Source organism: Chelonoidis abingdonii, chromosome 13 (genome assembly GCF_003597395.2).
Source record: "Chelonoidis abingdonii isolate Lonesome George chromosome 13, CheloAbing_2.0, whole genome shotgun sequence".
Lineage (NCBI taxonomy): Eukaryota > Metazoa > Chordata > Testudines > Testudinidae > Chelonoidis > Chelonoidis abingdonii.
In genome coordinates this window covers 16,752,157-16,777,584 of record NC_133781.1, presented here as the reverse complement: position 1 = coordinate 16,777,584, position 25,428 = coordinate 16,752,157, and the positions used below count along the sequence as shown (strand labels likewise).

The 25,428-nt window shown below is 52.9% G+C and overlaps 1 protein-coding gene across 2 annotated transcripts in view; it reads right to left on the bottom strand.

Annotated features, from left to right (window-relative positions):
• QRICH2 (glutamine rich 2) overlaps positions 1–24,898 on the bottom strand; it is a 57,655-nt gene extending 32,757 nt beyond the window's left edge. For both annotated transcript variants that reach the window (XM_075071775.1, XM_075071774.1), the window contains exons 1-5: positions 23,924–24,898; positions 15,568–15,672; positions 11,998–12,078; positions 11,138–11,254; positions 6,789–7,929 (exon numbers count right to left, since the gene is read on the bottom strand). In XM_075071775.1, the coding sequence (XP_074927876.1) occupies positions 6,789–7,929; positions 11,138–11,254; positions 11,998–12,078; positions 15,568–15,672; positions 23,924–24,466 (1,987 nt within the window). In that variant the 5' untranslated portion in view covers positions 24,467–24,898. The remainder of the gene's footprint in view (positions 1–6,788; positions 7,930–11,137; positions 11,255–11,997; positions 12,079–15,567; positions 15,673–23,923) is intronic.
• Between the last annotated feature and the right edge of the window lie 530 nt (positions 24,899–25,428).

Sequence of the window (25,428 nt, the reverse complement as noted above, 5' to 3'; positions counted from 1 at the left end):
CAGGGGATGTCTTTAGGTGACGGACAGGTGCTGGGGCTGTAACCTGACCCGGCAGGGGGGAGGGGGGAGCACCTGGGCGGAGGAGAAGGGAACAAAGGGTTCGGGCGGAGGAGGAAAGGCAGGACAGTTTGGGTTTGGGGCTGTGGGGCGGAATTCAGGGTATCCTAGCTGGGATCCAAGCACCCTGAACCCCCAGAAGGACTCAGTGGAGGGGTCCTGACTGTGCCTGCAAGCTCTGCTGTAACCTGTGTTCCTGTTGTCCAATAAACCTTCTGTTTTACTGGTGGCTAAAAGTCACTGCTGAGGGTCCCAGGAAGAGGGTGCAGGCTGGAACCCCCCAGACTCCGTGACAACTGGTGGCAGCGGTGGGAGATACTGCACCCTGTGGACGGCGCTTCCTGCAGTAAGTGACTGGGAGCAGTAAAACGAAGGGGTGATTAACCCTGGGAGTGTGTGCCCAGTGAGAAGGACTTTGCAGTAACAGGGTCCCCGGGGGATTGCAGTGAGCGGTCCCAGGGCGGCGGAGGAGAGTCTGCAGCTCGACCCTGGCAGAGAGGTGGTGACCTCAAGAAGGGCTGGTGCACTAGGGTCCCCCTGGAAACCGTGGGGCGGCGAGCACCCCGGCCTGTGAGTGGCAAGCAGGAAGATGTACGCCAAGCGGCGCAAGTGTGACCTGCTGGAGCTGTGCAAGCAGAGGGGCTGCGCACAGGGAGGCTGACCAAGGACCAGCTGATTGCCCAGCTGGAGGAGGGAGACCGGAACCCTGTCTCTGAGGGAAGCAGCCTGGCAGATGCAGCGCAGTCACCAGTGTCTGTCCCCCTGGGAGTGGTCAGACGGCGGATGAGGGCTTCCCGAGACCCCCCCTTCCTAGGCCTAGAGGAAGGGCGGGGGAGGAGCCCAGCGAATGCCGAGGGCACCGTGACCCCCCGGCCAGCAGGGGATCCTGCCAGCGAAGCTCACCCCCAGCAGGGATCCTCCCGGCGACACTCGACATCCGTGGAGCAGCCGTGGCTGGAGAGGAAAGGAAGTTGAGACGGGAGGAGCTCGAGTTAAAGAGGCAAGAGCTGGAGGAGAAGGCGAAACAGCGTAAACATGAGGAGAACCAGCGCAAGCATGAGCTGGAGGAAGGAGAAACAGCGTAAACATGAGCTGGGAGCTGGAAGAGAACAGCGTAAACATGAGCTGGAGCTGCCCAGCTGAGGAGCCGTGAGGCCCCGGCTGCGGTGAGTGAGGGGGACCCAAGCCTACAAAGAGCTTTGATAAGCACTTGCTGCCCCGGCGTAAGGAGGGGGAGGACATAGATACCTTCCTGACGGCCTTTGAGAATGCCTGCGAGCTGCACGGGGTTGGCCTGCAGACAGGATCGCAGTTCTCACCCCCTTACTGGACTCCACAGCCGTGGAGGTGTACAGCCGACTGAAAGGGGCGGAGGCGGGGACTACGAACTGTTCAACACAGCCCTGCTCCGCGAGTTTGGGCTGACTCCTGAGATGTACCGGAAAAGGTTCCGAGTCCAGCGTAAAACCCGTGAGATCACATACTACAACTGGTCAACCGGGCGCAGGGGTATGCCCGCAAAGTGGACAGCTGGGGCCCAGACTAAAGAGGACTGCTTGACCTATTCATACTGGAGCACCTGTATGAGCAGTGCCCGTCCGACCTGAGGCTGTGGTTGAGGGACCAGAAGCCGGAGAACCGCAGCACGCAGGCCACTTGCCGACCAATTTGTGGACAGTCGGGCAGGGGATGGCAGGGAGGAGTCTCGAAGGAGCAGGCCTGCCTCAACGCAGAGAGAGAGTCATCATGGGACCTCCAGCGGGGGCCTATGGAGAACCCCCCCAAAAGGGGAACATCCAGTGTCAGGTCCCTCCGACCCACTCAAGGGGACCCACGAGACATGGGGCTGCTATCAATGTGGCCAACGAGGCCACATACGGGCCCAGTGCCCCAAGCTCAGGGACAGACCAAGCAGACCCAACCCGCAGAGGGTGGACTGGGTAAAAAACCCAATCGGAAGATGGGCTACATTCCGGAAAGGGGGCTGGCAACATACCACCTATGAAGGAGGGAGGAGGTCCCCAGGTCAGCTCCTCTGGGGGGCTGGAAGCGCCAGCCTCCGGGTTCTTAGTTTACCGGGTGGGCGCGGGGCTGCCCCTCCGGAAGGAGAGTGCATTGTGTTCCCTGGAGGTAGATGGAGGGAGGTCACTGGGTACTGGGACACGGGTGCAGAGGTGACGCTTGCCCGACCCGAGGTGGTGGCTCAGATCGGATGGTGCCCGACACCTACCTGACCCTGATGGGGCATGGGCGGGCCCCATTCAAGGTGCCCGTGCGAGAGTACATCTGAAGTGGGAGGCCAAGGAGGGCCCCAAGGACGTGGGGGTACACCCATATTTGCCCACAGACGTGTTAATGGGAGGGGACCTTGAGGACTGGCCTAGTAGCACTCAGAGTGCCCTGGTCGTGACTCGTAGTCAGAGTCGGCAAAGGGCACTGCACCCCGACAACGGGGAAGGTACTCGGCCCGAGGTGCAGGACCCTAACCTGGGGGCGGGGAGCGCCCAGGGGCATGGCTCAGAGAGGCTGCGACCTCAGACCCAGCCAGCAAGAGAGAGCTGGTCCCCATCCCTGTCCCAGCTGCTGAGTTCCAGGCGGAGTTGCAGAAAGATCCCTCCTTGCGGAAGCCCAGGGACCGGGCTGACCTTAGTGCGGAACAGACCCTGAGGAGAGGTTGCAAGGAGAGGTTCCTGTGGGAAGGGGTTCCTGTACCGAGAATGGGCTCCCCAGGGGAAGTAGAGTCATGGGGGATCAGGAGGCAGCTGGTGGTTCCCAGAAGTTTCGCCACAAGCTGCTGTACCTGGCCCATGACATCCCTCTCGCAGGACACCAGGGAATCCGGCGTACCAGCAGAGGCTGCTACAGAACTTTTACTGGCCTGGGGTCTTTACCCAGGTCCGACAGTACTGCCAATCCTGTGACCCCTGCCAGAGGGTGGGAAGGCCCGGGACAAGGGGAAAGCAGCTTGAGGCCTTTACCATCATAGAAGAACCTTTCCAGAAGGTGGCCATGGACATAGTGGGACCTCTCAGCAAGATGACCCGGTCAGGGAAAAAATACATCCTGGTGGTGGTGGATTTTGCCACTCGCTACCCCGAGGCGGTGGCCTTGTCCTCTATCGAAGCAGACACAGTGCAGATGCGCTGCTGACAATTTTCAGCCGGGTGGGGTTCCCCAAGGAGGTCTTAACGGATCAGGGGTCCAACTTCATGTCGACCCTGCTCCTGGGGTCCTTATATGGCAGAAATGTGGGGTGCCAGCACAACTGGGCCTCAGCGTATCACCCCCAGTCCAACGGGCTGGTGGAAAGGTTCAACGGGACGCTGAAGATGATGCTAAAAACATTTATGAACCAGCACCCGCAGGATTGGGACAAAATACTTACCTCACCTGCTGTTCGCGTACAGGGAGGTACCCCAGGAGTCTACCGGGTTTTCGCCTTTCGAACTGTTGTATGGAAGGCGAGTAAGGGGGCCCCTGACCTGATGAGAGATGAATGGAGGGGAAGGCCACCCCGAGGGAGAGTCAGTGGTGGAGTATGTCCTGACCTTCCGGGAAAGACTGGCCGAGCTCATGGGCCTGGCCAGGGAGAATCTGGCCGAGCCCAGAGGAAGCAGAAGGTCTGGTATGACCGCACGGCCCGGGCCCGGGCCTTTGCCACCGGGGATCAGGTGATGGTTCTCATCCCCGTGAGGAAAAACAAACTCCAGGCCGCCTGGGAAGGACCCTTCAAGGTTATCAAGCAACTGAATGAGGTAAACTATGTGGTGGAGCTGTCAAACCGGGCACATCACCGCGGGTGTACCATGTGAACATGATGAAACCATACTATGACAGGGGAAATGTGGTGTTGGCCGTGTGTGGACACTGGGAGGGGCAGGGAGATGACCCTTTAGTGGATCTATTCCCTGGGACAAAAGCTGGTTCCCCCTGGAGGCGATTCCCCTCTCTGATCAGCTGACCATGGCCAGCACGCTGAGATCAGAGGGGGTGCTGCATCGGTACGACAGCTGTTTTCCAACCAGCCTGGACGCACTAATTTGACTGTCCACAGGTGTGAGACCGGGTCACATCCCCTATAAGATGCTCCCTTTTCGGGTCACTGGTAAACTGCCCAGGATCTGGAAGAGAGGTCAGGGACATGCTGGCTTTGGGGTGATCCAGCCAGTCTCCAGCCCTTGGGCACCTCGCCAGTGGTGCTGGTCCCCAAGAAGGATGGGTCAATCCGGTTCTGTGTGGACTATCGAAAGCTCAATGCCATCACCGTATCTGATGCCTACCCCATGCCCAGGCCTGACGAGCTCCTAGACAAGCTGGGAGGTGCTCGGACTACCTCACACATGGATCTTACCAAGGGCTACTGGCAAGTGCCGCTGGACGCAGATGCCAGGCTGAAATCGGCCTTTATCACCCCTCTGGGGCTCTACGAGTTTCTGACCCTGCCCTTGGCCTCAAGGGAGCGCCGGCCACCTTCCAGCGCCTGGTGGATCAGCTACTGAGGGGGATGGAGAGTTTTGCCGTGGCCTATATTGACGACATCTGCGTCTTCAGCCAGAGCTGGGAGGACCATGTGTCCCAGGTTACACAAGTCTGGACCGAATCCGGGAGGGCTGGGTTAACCGTAAAGGCTGAGAAGTGCAAGGTGGGGATGGCTGGAAGTATCTTACCTGGGTCATCGGGTGGGAGCGGCTGCCTGAAAGCCGGAACCAGCCAAGGTGGAGGTGATCAGAGACTGGCCTGCTCCCCAACCAAGAAGCAGGTCCAGGCCTTTATTGGATGGCGGGGTTTAGTTTGCCCCGCTCCAAGCCAGGGTACTATCGAAGGTTCGTGCCCCACTTTAGCGCCATAGCCGGCCCCATCACTGAACTGTGCAAAAAGGGGAAGCCAGACAAGGTGATCTGGACCGAGCAGTGCCAGGAGGCTTTCCGGGCGCTGAAGGAGGCTCTGGTCAGTGGCCCAGTTCTGGCGAACCCAGATTTTGACAAACCCTTTATGGTGTTCACCGACGCCTCAGACACGGGGGACTGGGGGCGGTGTTAATGCAGGAGGATGAAAAGGGGAGAGAGAGACACCCCATCGTGTACCTGAGCAAGAAGCTGCTACCCGGGAGCAAAAACTACGCGGCCATTCGAGAAGGAATGCCTGGCCATGGTGTGGGCCTTAAGAAGCTAGAGCCATATCTCTTTTTGGCGACACTTCACCGTGTACACCGACCACTCTCCCCTGACCTGGCTGCACCAGGATGAAAGGAGCCAACGCCAAGCTCCTGAGGTGGAGCCTGCTCCTGCAGGACTATGACATGGACGTGGTCCATGTGAAGGAAGTGCCAACCTGATAGCGGACGCGTTGTCCCGGAGAGGGGGCCTGAACTTCCCCAGGTCACTGGGCAGAGTGACCCCGCTCAGTTCAGTTCGAAGGGGGGAGAGATGTGATGGAGTAGGGGCTGTCTGTGTGGGGAATGGGAGAGCAGGGGATGACTTTAGGTGATGTAGGACAGGTGCTGGGGCTTGTAACCCGACCCCGGCAGGGAGGAGGGGGGTTAACACCTGGGCGGGGGGAAGGAGGGAACAAAGGGGGCGGAGGAGGAAAGGCAGGACAGTTTGGGTTTGGGGCTGTGGGGCGAATTCAGGGTAATCCTAGCTGGGATCCAAGCACCCTGAACCCCCAGAAGGACTCAGTGGAGGGGTCCTGACTGTGCCTGCAAGCTCTGCTGTAACCTGTGTTCCTGTTGTCCAATAAACCTTCTGTTTTACTGGCTGGATAAAAGTCACTGAGGGTCCCAGGAAGAGGGGTGCAGGGCTGGAACCCCCAGACTCCGTGACAATAATCTTTTCACCAAATGTCTCTGACGCCGGTTATGTCAATAGCCTCATTTAATACCAGGCACTCAAGTTCATCCACCTCAGCATTTCGACTTCGAGCATTTGTGCACAAGCACTTATAAAACGTGTCCGTATTCAGCTCTCTGCCTTTGTGTGATGTAATTGAATTAGATTCTTTTGTTTAATTGTTTCTCTTCAGTTCCTACCTGCACTTTATCAGCTTCTATCCCTCTTCTCTTTACTAGGATACAGAAGCCCCCTTTGATAAGTCTATGACTTAGCTCAGAGGCAGACCCGGAAAGCAGATTACCAGCTACTGCCTCCAAACCAACACAAGCAGAGAGGTGAAGCTCCCCTAAGAATGGAATTGCACTCCCTGTGCCCCTATTTAGCCCCACAGACCCCATCAGTGTCCCCCACTGGGATATTTTGTATCATTTCAGGACGGAGGATGGAAATGCAACAAGATACTGAGAAATGAACCAGAAAATGATCTAAATGCAATAAAAGGCTCCTTTTCAAAATGGTACCTTGGGAGCGAACCCTAGACCTCCGTCAAAGTCAGGGCAAGAGTCCCAAGGTGGAATATTTATGATCGTTAAGTGTACCACTCAGGATATTTATGCCCTCAAACGACAGCCCGGTCAAAGTAAGCTGCACCCATTCCACCAAGCGCGTCTCACTGGGGAGTCAGCCCAAAGGTATGAGCAGTGCGCCAGTCACTGAGGAACCATGGGGAGGGATCCAGGCCACAGCCAAGAGCACCACTGCTCACCCAGACACCCCTATGGATCCAGCAGAAGGCTACGGTCAGCACCACTCTGGGAAGCCATACCCGAGGAGTGTTTGTCCAGGAAGCCACCTGCAGAAGGCCATGAAGACGACACTGGCTGATGGAGAAGTCCCTACCTGCATCCAAGAAGAATTGTCGCAGCTTGTCGAGGTCAGCGTGGCTACACTTGAATTGCTCCAGGTGGTTTATCTGCTCCTGCAAGGCGGTGTAGAGGTCGGTCAGCTGCCCGACCCGGCGCAGCGCTTCCACAGTATCCGAGTAGCGGCTGGAGGCGCTGCTAGAGCCGGAGGACTCTCGCGGCGTGGATGAGGTTAGGTGTTTGTCCTTCTCTTGTAAAGGTGATGCCGGGGATGTAACGGCAGAGTAAGGGCCAGGTGGAATTGCAAGCTGGGCTGCTAGAGCTGAGGGACCTGCTGCAGGTGATGTGGGCTGAAATGCTGAAGTGTCTGCTGGGGTCCCGAGGTAGCCTGCTTGGGCCCCTGGAGCTCCATGCCAGACTCCAGGAGACCCCACCTGGGTCACTGGGGAACTGGGCCAGGTGCCAGGGAAGCTCGGCTGGATTCCTGGAGCACCTGCCTGGGCCCCGGGGGAGCCTGTCTGGGCCCTGAGAGAGCCTGTCTGAGCCCTGGGGGAGCCTGGCTGTGCTTCTGGCTGGGCCCCTGGGAAGCCTGGCTGGGCCCCTGGAAAGCCTGGCTGGGCCCCTGGCTGGGCCCCTGGAAAGCCTGGCTGGGCCCCTGGCTGGGCTCCTGGCTGGGCCCAGGGAGAGCCTGGCTGGGCTCCTGGCTGGGCCCCGGGAGAGCCTGGCTGGGCCCCGGGAGAGCCTGGCTGGGCTCCGGGCTGGGCCCCGGGAGAGCCTGGCTGGGCCCCTGGCTGGGCCCCGGGAGAGCCTGGCTGGGCCCCGGGGGGTCCTGGCTGAACCCTGGGGAAGCCTGGCTGGGCTCCTGGCTGGGCCCCCAGGGAGCCTGGCTGGGTCCTGGGGAAGCCTGGGTGGGCCGCTGGAGTGATTGCTTGGGCTTCTGGTGTGCCTGCCCTGGTTCCTGGAGCGCCTGCCCGGGCTGCTGGCTGGACTGCTGGCATGCCTGCCCTGGTCCCTGCCTGCATCCCTGGAGTACCAGGTCTGCTGCTGGTTGAGCCAGGCTGGCTCCCTGGAGCCCCTGCCAAGGGTGCAGAGGGTTTTCTGGCTTGGGTGTCCATAACTGAAGCTGGTTGCTCAGCTGGAGAGGGCTGGCCTAGGCTGGGATCCGCAGACTGGGCTTCCTGGAAACCAATGGAATAGGAACAATTTACTGATGGGCACTAGTTCAAAGCAAAGTGTGTGTGTGTGTGTGTGGGAGGGGGGGACTGGGATATTCAAAACCATCTTCTTCTATTTCTGCAGTTCAACTGGAAGTAATGCTACCGTCCAATCAGACAGACCTATCTGGACAGAATGGGCAATGGGACAGGACGTGCCCTCAAACCGGCCTTTATATTGAAAGGAAGCAGCAATCACAAAACGCCCTCTGAGGACACTGCTGGTCGCTGAACCAATTCCACTAGTGGCCAAGTGTTTCCTAGGAGCCTGCTTTCTAGAGGAGTCTCTGGGATGGGGTTCCTAGCAGATATCTGACCCTCCCTCTCAATTGTGTACACTTGCCCCTGTCAGTCACACCCTTCCCCACCATGGGGAAAATCACCAGCTACTTCCCACATTCCCTTCCCACCAGGTATTACAGTTACTCTCTCTGCCAAAACGCCCTCCATAGGAACAACAAGCATTGTGTATGCATGAAAATCACATAAGCCTGGACTGAAGCACTCTTGAGCTAAAATGTGTGAGGCTGAGGTTGCGGGAGGAGTTGGTATCAGGATCCTGAGCATAAATCTGTAGCGGGGTCCCCAGGTCAAATCAGAACCTCAGCTCCACCCTCAGACTCTCAGGAGCTGGAAATCCACATCCAACTCTAGATCTGGTGGCTCAGGCCTATCCCATTCTGAGAAGGTCTGATCAGCTTTATCACCTCCTAACAGCACCAATACATTCCAGGGACTGTCTGGAATGACTGATTCTGGGAATTAGCAGTCACATTCAAACGAAATGTCATTCTGTGGTAAGGAAAGAAATGATTTCTTCTGGAAACTATGCCACCCGCATGCATCCGTATGGGGTAACTTCATGGAGTTTCTGACACAAAACAAGAATAGCACGCGTTAGGAATATCATGTGTTGCTTACTATAGAGATTAGCACAGGAACAGAAGCTCCCAATTGATCAATTAACCTCTTGTATTCCTATGGGTTGATTTACCCTATAGGATATCACCTCCTGTGCCCTGTGCACGTCTCTATTTTTCTACTCCATGCCTACAGAGGGATCTCAGTAGCTAATCTGTGAGTCCCATAGAATGGTACAGTCATAATGTGGCCACCTTGTATGATGCTATATGAAGCTAATTGTTTGACAGGCACGCTATGAGCCACATGCTGCCCCTGAGCATCCCTCACAGCCTGTTCATGGACGGAGGGGTGTATTACAGATGTGTTCAATCAGGCACATTCCTTCGTTAGCTTGGATTTAAAGTTGCTGAAGTACAAACCCCACCAAGGTGATTACTACAAGTTGAAGTCCCCAGTTAAACCAATCTTCACCCACAAGCCTTCCTGTGCAAACACGCTCACAGGCACCTCACCTCCACTACAAGCTCCCTTGCACCTCCAATGAGGACCAATCACAATACATACATGCAGCTATTCTAACCTACTCCCAAGTGCATAACTGTAACTCTGATCGCAGCTAAACTGATCTAATCTCCACAGATGCAAGTGCGCTGGTAAAGTGCAGAATGTGTCATTTGCACATGATGAAGTAGGAGGTCAAAGCGAAGGGGAGGGTGTTTGCATGTGAATTAGAGTAACAGGATGTGTGCATTCTGGGAGAGACACGGGGCGTGAGCCGGAGGGGGAGAAGTGGAGATCTGCTCTGATGAACCTCTTGGAAAAGAGCAGGGTTTAGTCCTGGGTGTGTAAAGTACCCAGTTCTGCTAGCACAATGGTACACGGAAACACCGTGTAAGTTCCTCCACACCTTCCAACGCTCTGCCAAATACATCTCCATCCAGACCCACAACACCTTGCCTTACTCCACCCTAGCATTCCTCCAGCTTGACCACAAGCTACCAATTGTGTCACGCTGTGGGGCTATTTTCTGAGGCTGGCAGCCATCCCCTGGCAACAGCCACCAAATTCATCTTTACTCAGGACTAGCCTTCTAATCAAGCCCTATAAGACATGGTGACTCCACGGCTATCTAATCATGAAGATTCAGCCAGTGACTTCCTTGGACAGTTAAATGCAACAGGAAGCTTCCCTAGGCCTGCACCACGAAGACAAGAAAAAGGAAAGAACCGGATCATTTAGCTCATCTATAAGACGTTTTTAACGTGCACGGAAAGAAAGGACTGGGTAAAGCTGATGGGTCAGTGATGTTACACCAGTGGTTAATTTAGTCCAGTGACCATTGTAAAATTCTGTAATGCATAAATTCGTAGAATGTGAGGCCTCCAAATGACACAAATAACCCTTCTCATATTGTGCTGGTTAGACACTGTGACAGGGGTGGTGGAGACTTCCCAAAAGTGGCCCCCTCCGTGGCCCCACTCCTGCCACCCTCTTCCCCCTGAGGCCCTGCCCCCAGCAAAGCAGGAAGCAGGAGTGAGGTCAGGGACCCTGGGCCCCAACATCTGCCCATGGTGGGGGGGCGGGGGCAGAAAGCAGCCCCAGGCTCATGTCCCTGCCCCCGGACTCCTCCGCCCAGGGCAGATGGAGGGTCAGCGGCTCCCCACCATTCCCCAGGTTCCCTGGCCCAGGCTCCACTTCTGGCCTGGCTGGGAGATGGAAAATCAGGGAGACAAAGAGGGACAGGGCTGGGGCCGGTGGTGAAAAGTGGACGGGCAAAAAGTGGGAGGGCCCTGGCCCCTTGGCTCCCCTGTTCCGGTGCCCCTGCACTGGGAAGCCCTGGGTAGGAGTCATTCAAGGATTTCCAGTGCTCAGGCATGGCCCCTTGGTGTCAGAGAATGGCAATCACAAGGTGCCATCACAACTTATGGTCAGAGGGCAGGTGGAGGGAAAAGGCCTCTTACATCTCCAGTTTCACACAGCTTTGCTCAGAAAAGGACACATTTAGAGAGAGAAGCCTTGGACAAGAGCCTGATCAAGTGGAACCTTGCATGGCACTGGGCCCTAGAAATGCGAAACGTGACAGAGGTGCAGGCTGATCCCCCAAAGCCAGTTCCGGACATCCTGCCCCAGAGAAGAGCGTCTCAGATCAAACACGTTCATGTCAAGCCGCATGAAGGCCGGAAAAGTTCCACATTCACAAGATCTCCCTCCCCACTATTACATGGATGTCTCAGCAGAGGTAGAGGAAGGGGGCAAATCTATTAAGCTTTGCCCTCCCCCCTGGCACCCTAATTGAAGTCACACTCACAGTGGGTGGGCTCTTGCCTTTGCCTGTCACAAGGCAGTCCTCCAGAACTTCCCAGCGCACCATGCTATACATTTCTTCGGGGGAAGGATAGAGGTTTATCCTTCGCTCTAGGTTCCTCTGGGAAAAAAGCAAACAGAGATGACTGTACTTCTATGGGGCATGTCCAGGAAGGGACTTCATTCTCTCCTCCATTAACTCCTCAGAGACTAGCAGGCCAGAGATTACCCAAGAAGGTAGCTCGACAGAGAATGTATGTTCCCCAAGCTGAACAGCTGACTTCGTCTTAGACCCACCCGTCTCTGCCCCAGGCCCTGCTCTGACTCTGTCCCTGCCCTGCCCTCATTCCAACCCCTTCCCCAAAGTCCCAGCCCCAACTCCACCTCCTCCCTGCCCCTATTCTGACTCCTTCCCCAAATCCCCACCCCGGCCCCGCCTCTTCCCCGCCCCTCCCCTGAGTGTGCCACGGTTCCTTCTCCTCCCCCCTCTCTCCCGGAGCAAGTGCTGGGAGGTAGGCGGAGGAGCGGGGACACAGCGCACTCAGGGGCGGAGGCAACGGGGGATGGGGAGGGGAGCTTGGCTGCTGGTGGGTACAGAGCACCCACTAATTTTTCCCCATGGGTGCTCCAGCCCCAGAGAACCCACGGAGTTGGCGCCTATGCTCAGGATCAGGTCCTTCCAGGCCCAAGTAGCTGAGATCTTGACTCAAAGCAGAAGACCTGGGGGGAAGAAATATCGAAGGTGGAGAAGCTAGGGATTTCAGTGAAGATCAGCATCCAAAAAGAAGGAGTCAAGGAATGAGAACTGGGGTTCCAGGGGTGCCTTGGCAATTCATATGCAAATCGTTCCTCTCAGAGACGTACCACATCATTATCCAAGTTCTTCTGATCTGCAATGCAGGTCTGCAGTCGATTGCCAATCTCCTGGGTATCTAGTTGTAAATTCTTACAAGAAAAGAGAGTTTAGTTAATCTCCTACAGTCTGGTGTGTGTCTGATTGCCTTTAAAAAGGAAGATGGCCAATTTAGACTTAGTTCCAAAATGTAGGACGGGGTTGTGAGCGCACATGTGCATACTCACACCCGCACACCCACAATGTATGTGCGCATTTATATTACCCCCTCCAATATCTAGTTTCCTGTTACTTTTATTTCAAAAGGCAGTGGCATCAGCTTGAAATGCAGTCAGTTTCAGAAACTGAGTGAAATGCCCTTTGGTCTCCCTGCCAAATTGTGGGTTTACAATGTCATTTCCCTGTCTTTTCCATGTTCTGCTCTCTGCTGTTGCTCTGCGAAGGTCATGCAAGCAAGACGGGAAGAAACTGACTATTTGTTCTCACCGAGCAGGGAAAAGACTGACTACATAAAATGCAAAGTAAATGAACTGAAGGAGCAAGCAAAAAAACCCACTTTGCTCTAGTCTATTTCAATTCTAGTAATCTTGGGAGTTACTGTGAACTGGAAAGGGTCCAAACAAATTCAGCCAGGTATGGAAAGCTTAAGTCGATGGAGTGCTGTTAAATATTTCTTCCTCCAGGACTGAAAACTCAACACGAGAACTTTCGGCTAGTGCATCAAACAGGCCATAAGCAGAGAGCAAAACTGAGAAGATTCTTTTTTGCACTTCACTCACCTTCATTAAGGAGCATATGTTCTGAAAAACAGATTAAGAGCCCAGTGTGACAAAGCCTTCTTCAGGCAACTGAAGGGGCTGGTGTGAGTAAATTTTTGCAGAATCAAGCCTCTGATTTGTAAAGATCTTTCAGTTTTGATCATCTAAAGTAGTACTAAAAACCCAGGAAAGGATGTGATATTTATAAATATGGTTTTTTGTCTTGGTCATATACCTTCAAGCACAGCATACCAGTAAAACACTTGAAACTAGCTCTGACCTCAGGTCATTGTGTTGTATATGACGGGGATTGGGATGGATACCAATTAAATGGAAAAGGTCACCCTAAAAAACCCTGAAAGCCCAGCATTATGGGTCTGATCCACAGCCCGCTGAAGTCACTGGAAAGACCTCCACAGATCAGTTTCCTATTTACCACAGGAAAGTGGGTTTCTCAAGCCCCACTTGTTGGATTAGAAGCAGCAAGTGTTCGGAAGAGACTGGAAAGGCAAGAGGGGATGGGCTGGGGAAGCAAAATAGGGAGGGTGTTCCAGTCCTGTGTTGTGGGGGACATTGGGGCTAGGCATCAGTGGCAAAGCAGAGGGGGTTGTGATAAGGGACTAAGTCAGGCTGGGCCCCCGTCATGCAGGCTGGGGTCTGGGCTGCGAGCACCTATTCTCTCAGGTACAGCATGCTTTTGGGGCTGAAGAACACATAGAGTAAAGGCTCAGCCTTGGCATCCACTTAGCTTTTGTTTCCCTGTACTCTAGGAAACGAGATGTTTACTGCTTCCCCACGGCCCCCTTCCCTTCCCCCAATGCTCATGGGAAAAGGCAGCTTGCCAAGCTGCAAAAAGAATGAGCTCTTGAGGCTGGCTGGATCCTCGGGGGAGCTAGTGTGTTTTGCAAGCGTGCCTGCAGATGGCCACCCTGAGGATCCCTGAAAGTACAAGGAGTAAGCTGGCCACTGCCAAGCTCTGCTGCCTCCCTGTGGGCAGCATCACAAGGTTCAGACTCTCCCCCACCTGGCAAACAATCCCTCAGTTGGCAGAGACCTATGGCCAGCACAAGGCAGGTGGGAGCTCCCCCAGGCCTTGCTAGAATGATTGATCTGCTGAGAGTTCTCGCTCACCATTGACACGGAATGATGGTTCCCTGGGGCGTGGTGGACAGGTGCCCTGTCCTGGATCCCATGCTGGGCTCCTTTATCTATCTAACTCCTCCAGCAGTTAGCAGGGGATTGGCTCTTCCTCACTCCTTCCCTGCGCTAAATACCCCCTCACATTCCAATGTTCTTTCTCAGCCCCTCCACCAGTGGGGCTCCTTCTGAGCCCCCAGATGGATTCTAAAGCTGCCCCACCCTGGTGGAACTGGCAGGAGAAGGCAGCGGTGATATAAAGGCGAATGCTTCTCTATCCCACCTGCCCCATGGGCACCTGAGGACGGGAACTCCGCACACTTGTGTCACACCCATTAGGAGCTGGCATCAGACGTGTTTGTCACCTTGCTGGGATCCCTTGTGGGGGGGTCCCGAGTGCTGAATTTTTACCTCCTGGCTGCTGCATCAGCTCATGTTACCTGTGCCAGGCAATTGACTCTGCTGTTAAAGGCCTGGCCGCCCAGCACGGCTTCCCCAGGCCCTGGGAGTACGACCCCCATTCCCTCTGCTCTGGTGCTGGTTAACTCCTGGGCGGAGTGCTCAGGAACAGTAACAAGGCTCCAGGGAAGGGAAGGCCTGAGAGTGCAGGTGAGCCCAGTGCACGACTCTCCGACATGTTAATCGCCAGCCACATCGACTCAACCACGCAGTTGGCGTGCGGGGCCGGCACACAGCTCTGTCTGAATAGCCAGCTCCCCCGTGCCCATGCACAGCTCAGTTCTGACCTGTATTCTGCCCTGCTGTTCCAGGCCCGGGCTCCCCACAAGCTACTTCAGCCCCAGCATCCCCTGCTATTCCCTTCCTAGCTCAGCCGATGCATCTCAGTCCCAGCAAGCAGATCCAGTGTCTTCTGCCATCCCAGACCACCTTAGCTATCGGCTGTTTCTGCACTGTTCTCTGGCAGCATCTCCTGCTCCTTCCCCTTGTCCCATGCCACAGACACCGCACGGGCATTTTAATTGAGGCCAATATACAAACAAAATGAGATATCTTATTGGTGAACTATGGATTCTCCCCTCTCCTCAGAGCAACCCACTGCCTGCCCTTTCCTAGTATTAGAGTAATAGTGGGCAGACTTAAGGATACAAGCTGGCCTTCAGTGCAGTTCCCACAGGGGAGGAAAGGTCAGCTGGTCCCCTCTGTCTGCTCTGACCAGCATTACCACGGACAGACAGAGAGGGAGGGAGAGGAGACATTCTCTCCTACATGTGCAGCGGGGGAACAGTGCGTTCTTATCGGACACTTAGAGCATGTTGATTTGCTGCACATAAGCCAAGCACAGTCCTGGCCCCAAGCAGCTTGCACTCTAAGTTACCCCCAAAACACAGGAGGGGTGGGGAACACCAGCTCATAAAGGCCTGGGGAGTAGCGAGAAGAGAAATCAAGGGGATGGGGACCGGGAGAGACATCTCATTCTCTTTGCTGCCCTCACTCAAGCGGTAACTCCCCCTGGGGTTGAGCGCTGTTCGTGGCAGAAGGGAGAGCCCCGCAGCGGGTGCATGGCACAAGGTAGCCCAGGTGGTGGGGGGTGGAGGACAGAGAGGGCTCAGCAAGAGGGACTAGGGAATGTTGGTGCCTCAGGGGTGGAAGGAGAAGGCTTGGCATTCCCCTCACCAGGGAACGTGATCAGTCTGACTCTGCTCTGTGGGCAAGGGTCACACTCACCAAGTCAAGTTTCTCCTTCATGTTTTCGAGGCCCTCGTTCATATGGAAATTGGCTGCCTTCACGCCATTGACCTCATTCAGCAGATCCTGGAACAGAGCCATGGCCTGGAACAGACAGAGGAGCGAATTTAGGGCCACAAGAACACCTGGTATGCCCCAGTGAGGATGCTAGGAAGGGCTGCAGGGCCTAGCAAATCGGACAAGAGGCAGGGAGCGATCATTCCAGGCTCTGCCACTGACTGGCTGTGCGACCTGTGGCAGGGCATTCCCCTGTCTCATGGGTGTCAGGTTTGTATAATTTTTGGTGGTGCCCAGAACGAGTTGAAGCAGAACTGTCCTGTCTCTATGGACGGCTCTGAAAATATAAGCCCAAACGTTGGTAGAGCCAGGCCCACATTCCTGAATATTGGTGGAGCACGGGCACCATGGGCCCATGTAACTCACTGCCTATACCTGTCTGTCTCAGTTTCCTTAGCTTTATATTTAGCAGAGAGAATAATACCCACCTATCTGGCTGAGGAGATGGACACAGGGAGGGGCCAGGGGATGGACTCTGTTAGGCAAGCTCCAGCTGCCAATGGAGTGTGGACGGTGCCGAGGGGCTTGCCAGGGAGCCAGCTTAAACAGGTGGGAGCTGGGGCCAAAAGCTTCCAGGACAGAACAACACAGCAGCTCCACCCAGAGCATCCTCCCCAACAGGGAGCTGGACACAGGGAGGGGCTCAGCAGAGCTTCTCCTTTCACTCCCCAAGTAATTAACAACTTATAATGAATAAATTAATTAAGCCTGGCAGCCCCACACCTCCAGGCAGACCAATGATCCGCTAGATTAACCGGAAGGGTTAAATGAAAGTACCAGCCTGGCCCTCCTCCCCGCACACCCCCTGTCAGCGCATTTCCAGATAGGGGGTAAATATCATTGCATTGGGTACCTAACTGAGTGTGAACAGATCAAGTGCAGACATGCCCTGCGGTCTATGCCAGGACAGCGTGATGTGCGAGCATTCACTGTTCATTAGCTTGCTGCCTTCCCATTTTAGCTTGGACTCTGCAGACTTCTCCTTCCAGATTGGGTCCTATATGCTTCTCCCTCTGGTACTGTTGTCCTGCCCACACAATACCCTTAATTCTATAGCTTTTGCTACAAAAACTGCCTCTGATACACAAATACTGGGACAAAAACTTCCCTGATGCTGTGCTCAACAGCTGGTGCCAAATACCCGTGAGTGGCTTAACTATTCATTAGCTGGACGTGGCCTTTCACACAGAGCATTTGACCACAGCAAACTCAAACCAGGACTCTCACAGTAAACGGGCAACGTCTGCTACAGTAGCTCTATCTCATGGTTAGAATGGGGACGGGAGATTTGGGATATGCCACTAACTCACCAAACAGCTTGCCAAAGGCCACGCAATCTCCCCATGCCTCAGTTTCTTCATCTGTAAAATGGGGATAGTGATATTTACCTACAGCCGCAAGGCAATGATGTTTGGAAAGTGCTTTGAGATCAGCTAGAAGCTGCTGGGGACACTGCAAAGCGTAAAAGCAGACTGTGCCAAGCTGCTTGCGCTGGAAAGTGTTCTTGGCATAAGATATGGCAAGTTACGTGAGTTGCCCTCACCTCACCACCTCCAACCTGGATAATAAATGACCCAGGCCACAGGGTTGTTGGCACTGTCCCACTTTCCCCCTGCCAGTGGACTGGATGCTCACCTCTCCTTGGAACTCCAGCATTAGAGGGTTGTTCCCTTTGAATCCCATTAACCAAGGCTCTCAGCTGTGCAGATCTTTAGTAAAACATTGATCAGGGATCAACCATGCCGCTGGGCATCTTATTAACGAGCATAGTTCTACAACAACACTGTGCATCCACATAGCATTGCTCAGTGCGGTGTTTCCCAGTGATTTACAAACAGCCTCGTCTCATCCTCGCCAAGCGCAGAGGACATTATCCTCCATTTTACAGATGGGCAAAATGAAGCACCAAGAGGGTCAAGTGACTTGCTCAAGGTCACAGGATGACTCCATGGCAAAAGCAGGAATGGAACCCAGGTGTCCTGACACATGTTCTAACTATTGGAGCCCCCCCGTCTCCCAATTAATGCTGAGCACTTCTGAAGATTAAAATGGCCAGGTATTAGATACACACCTATGACTAAAAGGATGATTAAACAACAGGAGCAACTGGAGAGTTACATTCACTAGGGCTGGAGGGCGAATGTGAGCAGTTATCCACGTGGGTAGCCAATTCACCCGAGGCAAAGCCAGCACAAAAATGATGCATCCTTAGCAGTCCCACTTAAACTCTCAAAATAAAACTTAAGTTGTGCATAGGTCTTGTGCTGGGTCCGCTGCACGGGGTTGAGTTCCACCCTATTGTATAGGGTTTACAAACTGGCCTCGCAACACCTGGAAATTCCAATCTCTTGACCAGAAAATTGGTTTTCTTTTATCTTGGGGTTCTGTGCTGTCACCCGTCAGCAGCTCACGCTGATTATCACACTAACATTTTATTTCCATTAACTCGGCACAAGTAAGATCAATCCATAAAATCATTTAAAAAAAGAAAAAGTCAGGCCCAGTCCTGCAAGGTGCTGAGCATTCTCAATTCTCCTTAGCTTCACTGAGGATGCTCACGCAGCAGCCAGCTGCAGGCTCTCTGTGCCTCACAGAATGGGGCCCTTATTTCCTAGCTGAAATGCTGCTCTTGGATCAAACTAGCGGCAACCCCGGTTTACACTCAGATGGCTTAAGGTGTCAGCACTGTACTCAGACTGATGGGGAACATCGATGTTCTCACAAATATTAGATCATTCCGGAGATGAATTGGAAACCAGAGCCCAGCTCCCACCGATCACAATAGGGATGCTTTGGTTTTTTATTTAACATGACCCTCCCGAGGCAGCACTGGCAAAGAATTAAACATTTACAGCCTGCCATATTGGATTGCAATAACTGTGCTACAAGAGCCTGGGTGCTGATTTAATGCTCTGAGAAGGAACTGTGTATCAGCCGCAGCAAAGGCTCATTATCTTGTCAAAGCAGTTCCTTTTCCCTCCCAATACGCTACACAGAGGAATGAATAATTCAGCCGGGACTTGCTTTAACCTTGTGGTTCAACTCTTCCCCTATCACCGCTGCAATTGCTCCTGCTTTGGAGGCATTCTCTGGCCATGGCTTTTCCTTTCGCCACATTTGATCACTATCCTAAAGACAGCCTGCTAGTGCCTGAAGCACGGCTCACTAGGCTTTGCTGGGTACACGCAAGATCCACACTGGCTGGCCTCCATGACAAGATCTGCTCTCCATGCTGGTCTAAAGCAGACAGTCCCCGCTGCCGCTTCTGAGATTGTCAATTTCAGCCAATCATTCTGTCAGCAAACTCTGCTAATGAGCAGGAGTGGCATTCTCCTCCCCATGCCACACGAGGCCTACACATCACCTACATCCTCAACATAAGAGATGCCAGTCCCACTGCACAAGGGCCAGTTGCCTCCTCAGAGCACGTTCATAACTTTCTCCACCTAGATCACACAAACCGATGGCAGGGAACAGAAAGGGAGGTTCACTTGGCACAATGTGTTCCCCTTGCAGAGACATTATCTGTGCCAGGAGCTCCCTCTTTGTGACAAATGCTCACAGCTCTGCAAAACAGGCAGAACCTAGGATAGGCCCCCCTCTGCTCCAACCAGCCCATAGTGTCACACCCTCTTCCCCTATGCCAGAGCTTTGTTTAGAGCTGTCAATGCCACAGCCCAGCAGGCTCCCCAGCTCAGTGTAGGGCTTGGAAGAATCCCAATTTTGTGGAATGGTGCTAGGCGTAACATGGGACTGTGAGGCCAAGGGCCATCCAGGTGCATCAATCTGGTTCCTATGCAAAACCAGCCGAGCACAGAACCTGCTCTGGGATGAGACCTAACAACCAGGTCCTCCCCGCTCCCAAACACTCTATCCAGGAGAAAGGAAGGGAAAATCCATCGTCCAGTGACAGATGGAGAAAAGGAGGAGGAATGGGGGTAGAGGGGGCCATGGAATCTACGGACTGCAATAATAACCTTGTTGAGCTCCCTGCAAGCCCTAAATCCTGACTCATGCTGCATGAATTTTGGACTGTGATGGGAGCTGGAAGGGCAGAGCACCTCCAATCTACAATAGTCAGTAGTATCTTGCTGAATGTGCAAGACAGAAGCAGTAGGATAACCAGCACCTGATCCTGTGAGACACTGAAAGCCATGGGAAATGAGGGCACACAGCACCTTTGTCCATCTTTTGTCAATATCTGTTTAACTCAGATGCATGAGAAATACCTGGAGGAACAAGAGGTCTCTGCTAAAGAGTCAAACCCTTGAACCCTTAGATGAAGGATTTAGAAAGGTCATAATCCACACTGAGGACCTCCAATGAATCCTCTCGCAAAAGCATGGACAAACATGTTTGAGATTTTTAAGAGGACAGCAAGCAGAAAAACTCAGAATTTTCACCCTCCTCCCCAACCCTTCAGAACTTCTTTATCCATACTAAGGAAGCAAAGCAGGCCCAACGTCCCCAGTCGCCCTCCTCCATTTGAATATTACCTCCCCTTCATCACCACTCCACATATATTTAATTATCACTTGGCCAACCCTACACATTTAGCTCTATACATCTTCTTTCTGAGTCAGCTCCTCCAGGCCACGGGTCAGTTTTTTGTTCTTCTCCTGTCATAAACGTACAGCTCAGGGTAGCATAAAATCCCTCCTTTACCTGTAAGGGGTTAAGAAGCTCAAATAACCTGGTTGGCCCCTGACCAAAAGGACCAATAAGGGAAGAAGATACTTTCAAATCTGTGGGGGAAGGTTTTGCTTGTGGTCTCTTTGTTGTTCTCTCTTGGGGAGAGAGGAACCAGGGCAGGAAAAAAAATCATTTCCTAAAACCTTACCTGAAATAGAATCATAGAATTATCGAATATAAGGATTGGAATCTTAGGTTACAAAAATTGTAAGTAAAGCAAGAAAATGCATTAGATTATCTTTTGTATTAACTTGTGAATTTTCCCTATGCTCAGAGGGAGGTTTATTCCTGTTTTTTGTAACACTAAAGTTGAGCCTAGAGAGGAATCCTTCCATCCTGATTTTACAGAGGTGCTTCTTTTACTTTTTTCTTTACTATAAAGTTCTGCTTTTAAGACCCAGATTAGTTTTTAGTGTCCTAAAAACCCAAGGGTCTGGTCTGTGCTCACTTGGTTAACCTGTTGGTTGGTATATTATTCTCAAGCCTCCCCAGGAAAGGAGGTGAAGGGACATGGGGGGATATTTTGGGGAAACAGGAACTCCAAGTGGTCCTTTTCCTGAATCTTGGTCTAAATCACTTGGTGGTGGCAGCAACACCATCCAAGGGCAAGGAAAGGATTTGTGCCTTGGGGAAGTTTTTAACCTAAGCTGGTAGAAATAAGCTTAGGGGTCTTTCATGCAGGTGCCCACATCTGTACCCCAGAGTTCAGAGTGAGAGGGAACCCTGACATCTCCCAATTCCCCCTAACTTGTAACTGTCCTTCTGGTACTAAGGAACCCAAAGTGACCCCAGTACCCCAGATATGGCTGTGCTACTGCTGCCTAGGGAGGGAATATTACACATCCCTGTTCCATGACACCTTTGTCCTTTCTATGGTCACATCCTACTGATTGGTCCAGGCTGCACTGCCAGTGCATCCCATGAATTGGAATGTGGAGAGGCTGCTCTAAAAAGAACAAGTTATTCCTTGTGCCCCCAAAAGAGCCCACCTTTCTCCTCTTTTTTTTACTCCCCCCGTCCCAATTTTCGATTGCAGTACAGACTCTCCCCTTCCAGTGGGGAAAATCCCCAGGGTTTTCCCCTACTGAGCCTATGCAACATGCTGGTATCCTTGGCCTTAGAACAGAACCGTGGGTCCCCTCTCGCACACCACTCCAGCTCCTTAGCCAGCCTCCCGCCTCCTGGAATGGCAGGAATTAACTTGGCAACACTACAACCCGTCCTGAGTGAGAGGGGAGGAAAAGAAAACGGCTAGAATCTGAACTCAAACCGCTTTCAGAGAGCCCCAGGCTATGAGGGGGAGAGCAGACACCCTGGAGGTGATGTTATTTACCTACAAGAGGAAGCGTAACTCCTACAGAACAGCTACATGGTCTCAGGCAGCCCGCTGGGGTATCTGTGCCATGGTAGATCTGCCACTAATGTACATGGAGTGAGGAAAGGATCTGAGGGCAGAGGTAAGTCAGGGGACAGAGATGGGGGAAAATATTTTTCCCTCGCTCGTAAACCGACAGCATCACATGGCACTAACTTCATCAGGCCAGAGCATATCTGGCAATACATCCTCCAAGATTTCAATGTAACTCCTCCCTTCTCCTCTCCCCCCGACTCCAATGGAAACTTTGTATGTGTTCTGACCGCAGGGTATGACCCCTCAGAGAGAGACGGGTCCAATTTCTTTGAACGCTATTGGAATCCTAGAATAGAAAATGCCACTTGCACCGGGGTGGCAGAAATGGGGATGGCAGAAATGGGGAGCAGGAACAGGGAAATATTGTGGAGGCCACTGCCGTGAGGCCTAGGAGCCAAGAAGCAGGTAGTGGGACACATCGGGGCTGGAATGAGTCAGGGAGCAGGTACGAACCCCTGGGCTGGGACCCTCCTTCCCAGCTTAGAGCCAGCTGCCTTTCCCCACCCTGCCAAGTGTCGGTACCTCTCCTCACTCCTCCTCTTGTCCCTCTGCCCCCCCTTTGTAGGGAGCTTTTCTCCCTCCCTTCCACTTTGCACCTCTATAGTTTCCTTGTGACCAAGGACATCAAAGCATTTCACTACATTAAATTAAGCGCCCCAACTACCTGTGAAGTAGGTAAGTGAGATCACCTACAGGTTCTGGATGGGGAAACTGAGGCACGGAGCAGCCAAGGGCTGGATTTTTAGAGGTGCTGAGAACCCAGTTCTACTGAAGTGAAGAGGAGCTGCAGGTTCTTAGCACTTCTGAAAGCATCAGGTCCTTGAAAACTTGCTAGAGGTCACACAGGAAGACTGTAGAGCAGAGCTGGAAACAGCACTGTGATCCTACCTCTCAATGCATTAAACCATTCTGCCCCTTAAAAGCATACAGCACAACTGGCAATCAGGGCTGACAAGAGGGATGGAGAGGGGGAACTGTACTGGGGTTCCAAACTCAGGGGCCCCCCAAAATGACTAATGTCTGTGTAGCTAAAGAAATGGGAGGCATGGAGCCCGAACAAATATGATGTACTGGCCCCCCAAACTTCTCTTGATGGGCCTGCTCCCAGTTCAGGAGTAGTTCATTTGTCAACAGCGTCTAACGGAGGTCTACACAGATCACTGACAAAGGACAATAAAAGGTCAAAGGAGAACACGTTCCCTAGACTGATGATAAGATGAACGAAAACAAGAATACACCCTTTGTTAAAACTATGGCGCATGTTAAATGAGCAACTCCCTGATTGTCCCCATCCAGCACTTTAATTAAATGGGTAGCAGCAATCAGAACTTTATTCCCCTTGCAACTTTAGAAGAATCAGTGCAGAGATGCTCTTGTAAAATTCATGCAACAAGTCCCAGCTGTAATAAGAACTGTGTAACACCTGATCATGGTTTTCCCTGTTATCCAGCATTGACAATACATGCCAGATCACAACCCTCATAACAACATGCAACGTAAATAACACTGGACGAAGCATGTAAAAGATAATTGGAGGCTGGCCCTGAGGATTCAGAAAATATTTCCTTTCTTATCGTTTAGCTCCAACCCTAACACAGTGAGAGTCTTAAAAATGATTGATTTCTACATGAGAGACAAGGTGGGAGAGGTAATATCTTTTCTTGGCCCAACATCTGTTGGTGAAAAAGAAGCTTTCTGGTTACGTGAGCTCTTCTTCAGGTCATGATTTCCAAGTGTCTTTCATACATCCACAAACCTCTCAATGTCCTTCACTTTAGACCCTAACTTACCATCATTTTGCACAAATTTGGAGTCTTGTTGCTTACTACTGGAAATTATTTTTAATCAAACTATAAAATAAATAAAATAATACCCCCAAGAACTAATACAGAACACAGATCTGGTAATCAGTGCTATATAAGGAACTTAAAACAGAGCAATTATCTACTACTATTCTTCCAACAGGCTCAGGACCCTTTATAAGGGTGGAGATTAACTCCATTTTCTAGGTGGGGAAACTGAGGCACAACGGGTTAAAGTGAGTGACTTGCTCAAAGTTGAACAGCAAGTCAGTAGCAGAGGCAAGGCTATAGCACATATTTGCTGATTCTCAGATCTGGGCTCTCGTCACTGGACATGTTGCCTCCTCACAACTTAAGGAATGGAAAGATTTACCTTGGAGATGCCAGTCTCATTAGCTTCTATCTTTTTCTTCATCTGCATCATTTGCCACATGTCGGCCACAGCAGAGCCATTCGGAGAGCCGCTCTTGGTCCGTTCCAGCAAGTCTGTCCCAGAAGGCAATTTTTCCAGGGCAGCCATTTGCTTCTCAAGCCCTTGAACCTGTTCTCCTATTCCATGGACCTGAGATTTCACCCCATGCACCTGAGCCTCCACTCCATCCACCTGAGCTGCCACTCCAACCACTTTGGCCTCCACGCCATGCACCTGAGCGGCCACCCCAATGACCTTCTTCTCTAAGTCAGCATAGGATAAGTCTTCCGACTCATCGCGCTTGCCCTTCCTCTCATTCTCCTCCAAAGGCGCAGGTTCCGGGGGCTTAGGTTTCTCATCATGCATCTCGGCTTTGACATCCTGCAAGTTGAGTTGTTTAATGATGGCATGGAGCAAAGCGTGGAGGGCATTAAAATTGACCACCCCGATCTCTGGTGTCCCTATGGAGAGGTCAGCCAATTCCAACAAGCTGATCAGAGTCATTGCCCCCCAACTTTAACTCCTGCCTGGTATCTGATGCCGTTAGCTTCTCATTCAAATATAAAGTTATTCTCCCCCCTCTCCCAAATAGAGCTAAGGACTTGAGCCCATGGGCTCAAATACGTTTCTCTTCTTCGCCTTGTGAGTTATTAAAGAAACAGTTAAAATCAATCCAGGCTGCTCGATCTTCTTCCCACAAGCCCAGCTCAGCTGCACACTCCATCAAATAGCAATTTCCCGGGGAATTTTCCTTCCAGGGATTTTCCCCAGCCTTTTTAAAGTTATTTATTTATTGACTTAAATTTCCCTCGACCTGTCTAGGCCTGATCCTCTTGCCCCCCGCCCCCTCCCTCCCTCCTGGACTAATGCCCCTGTCTCAGACACCTGTCGCTGCCATGCCTGACTATGGGCAGAAGCAGGGACCATGCTGCTGGCAGCCCAGCAGAGCCATCTCCACTGGGACACGCCAATCCCTTTGCCTCGGACCCGCCCCTTTCGCCCTTTCATTGGCTACAGAACACACCGCTCCACCGCCGGATTGGCCACAGCGGCTGCCCATGTGCCTTTGTTTACATCAGCGGGTTCTGATAGCTACAGTGTAGCGTCTGGAGTTGCTAGGCAGGACCGAAGCGCCCCCTATACGTTCTGTGGCTCATTGCGCCTAGGGAAGTAGTCCCCCACCCTTCCAAGGCTGAACTGAAGCGGCTGTGAAAGGCAGGGAGAAGGGCTGGCTCGTGGCCCCCCTCCTGGCCGGATCTGAAGGGCTAGGGCTGCGGGTTGCAGTGGGCCTTTGCCTCTCCCTGCCTCCAGAAACACGTGGGGAGAGAGGGAGTTAATCTGGGGAAGGGGCTGGCTGGGGGTTGGAGTGATGGGCAGGCAGCCTGGCTGCTGAGCTGGGATGAAGGGGCCCTGGCTGCGGAGGACAGAAGGGGCACTGGGTAGACGGTGGAGAGGCTCTGGAGCAG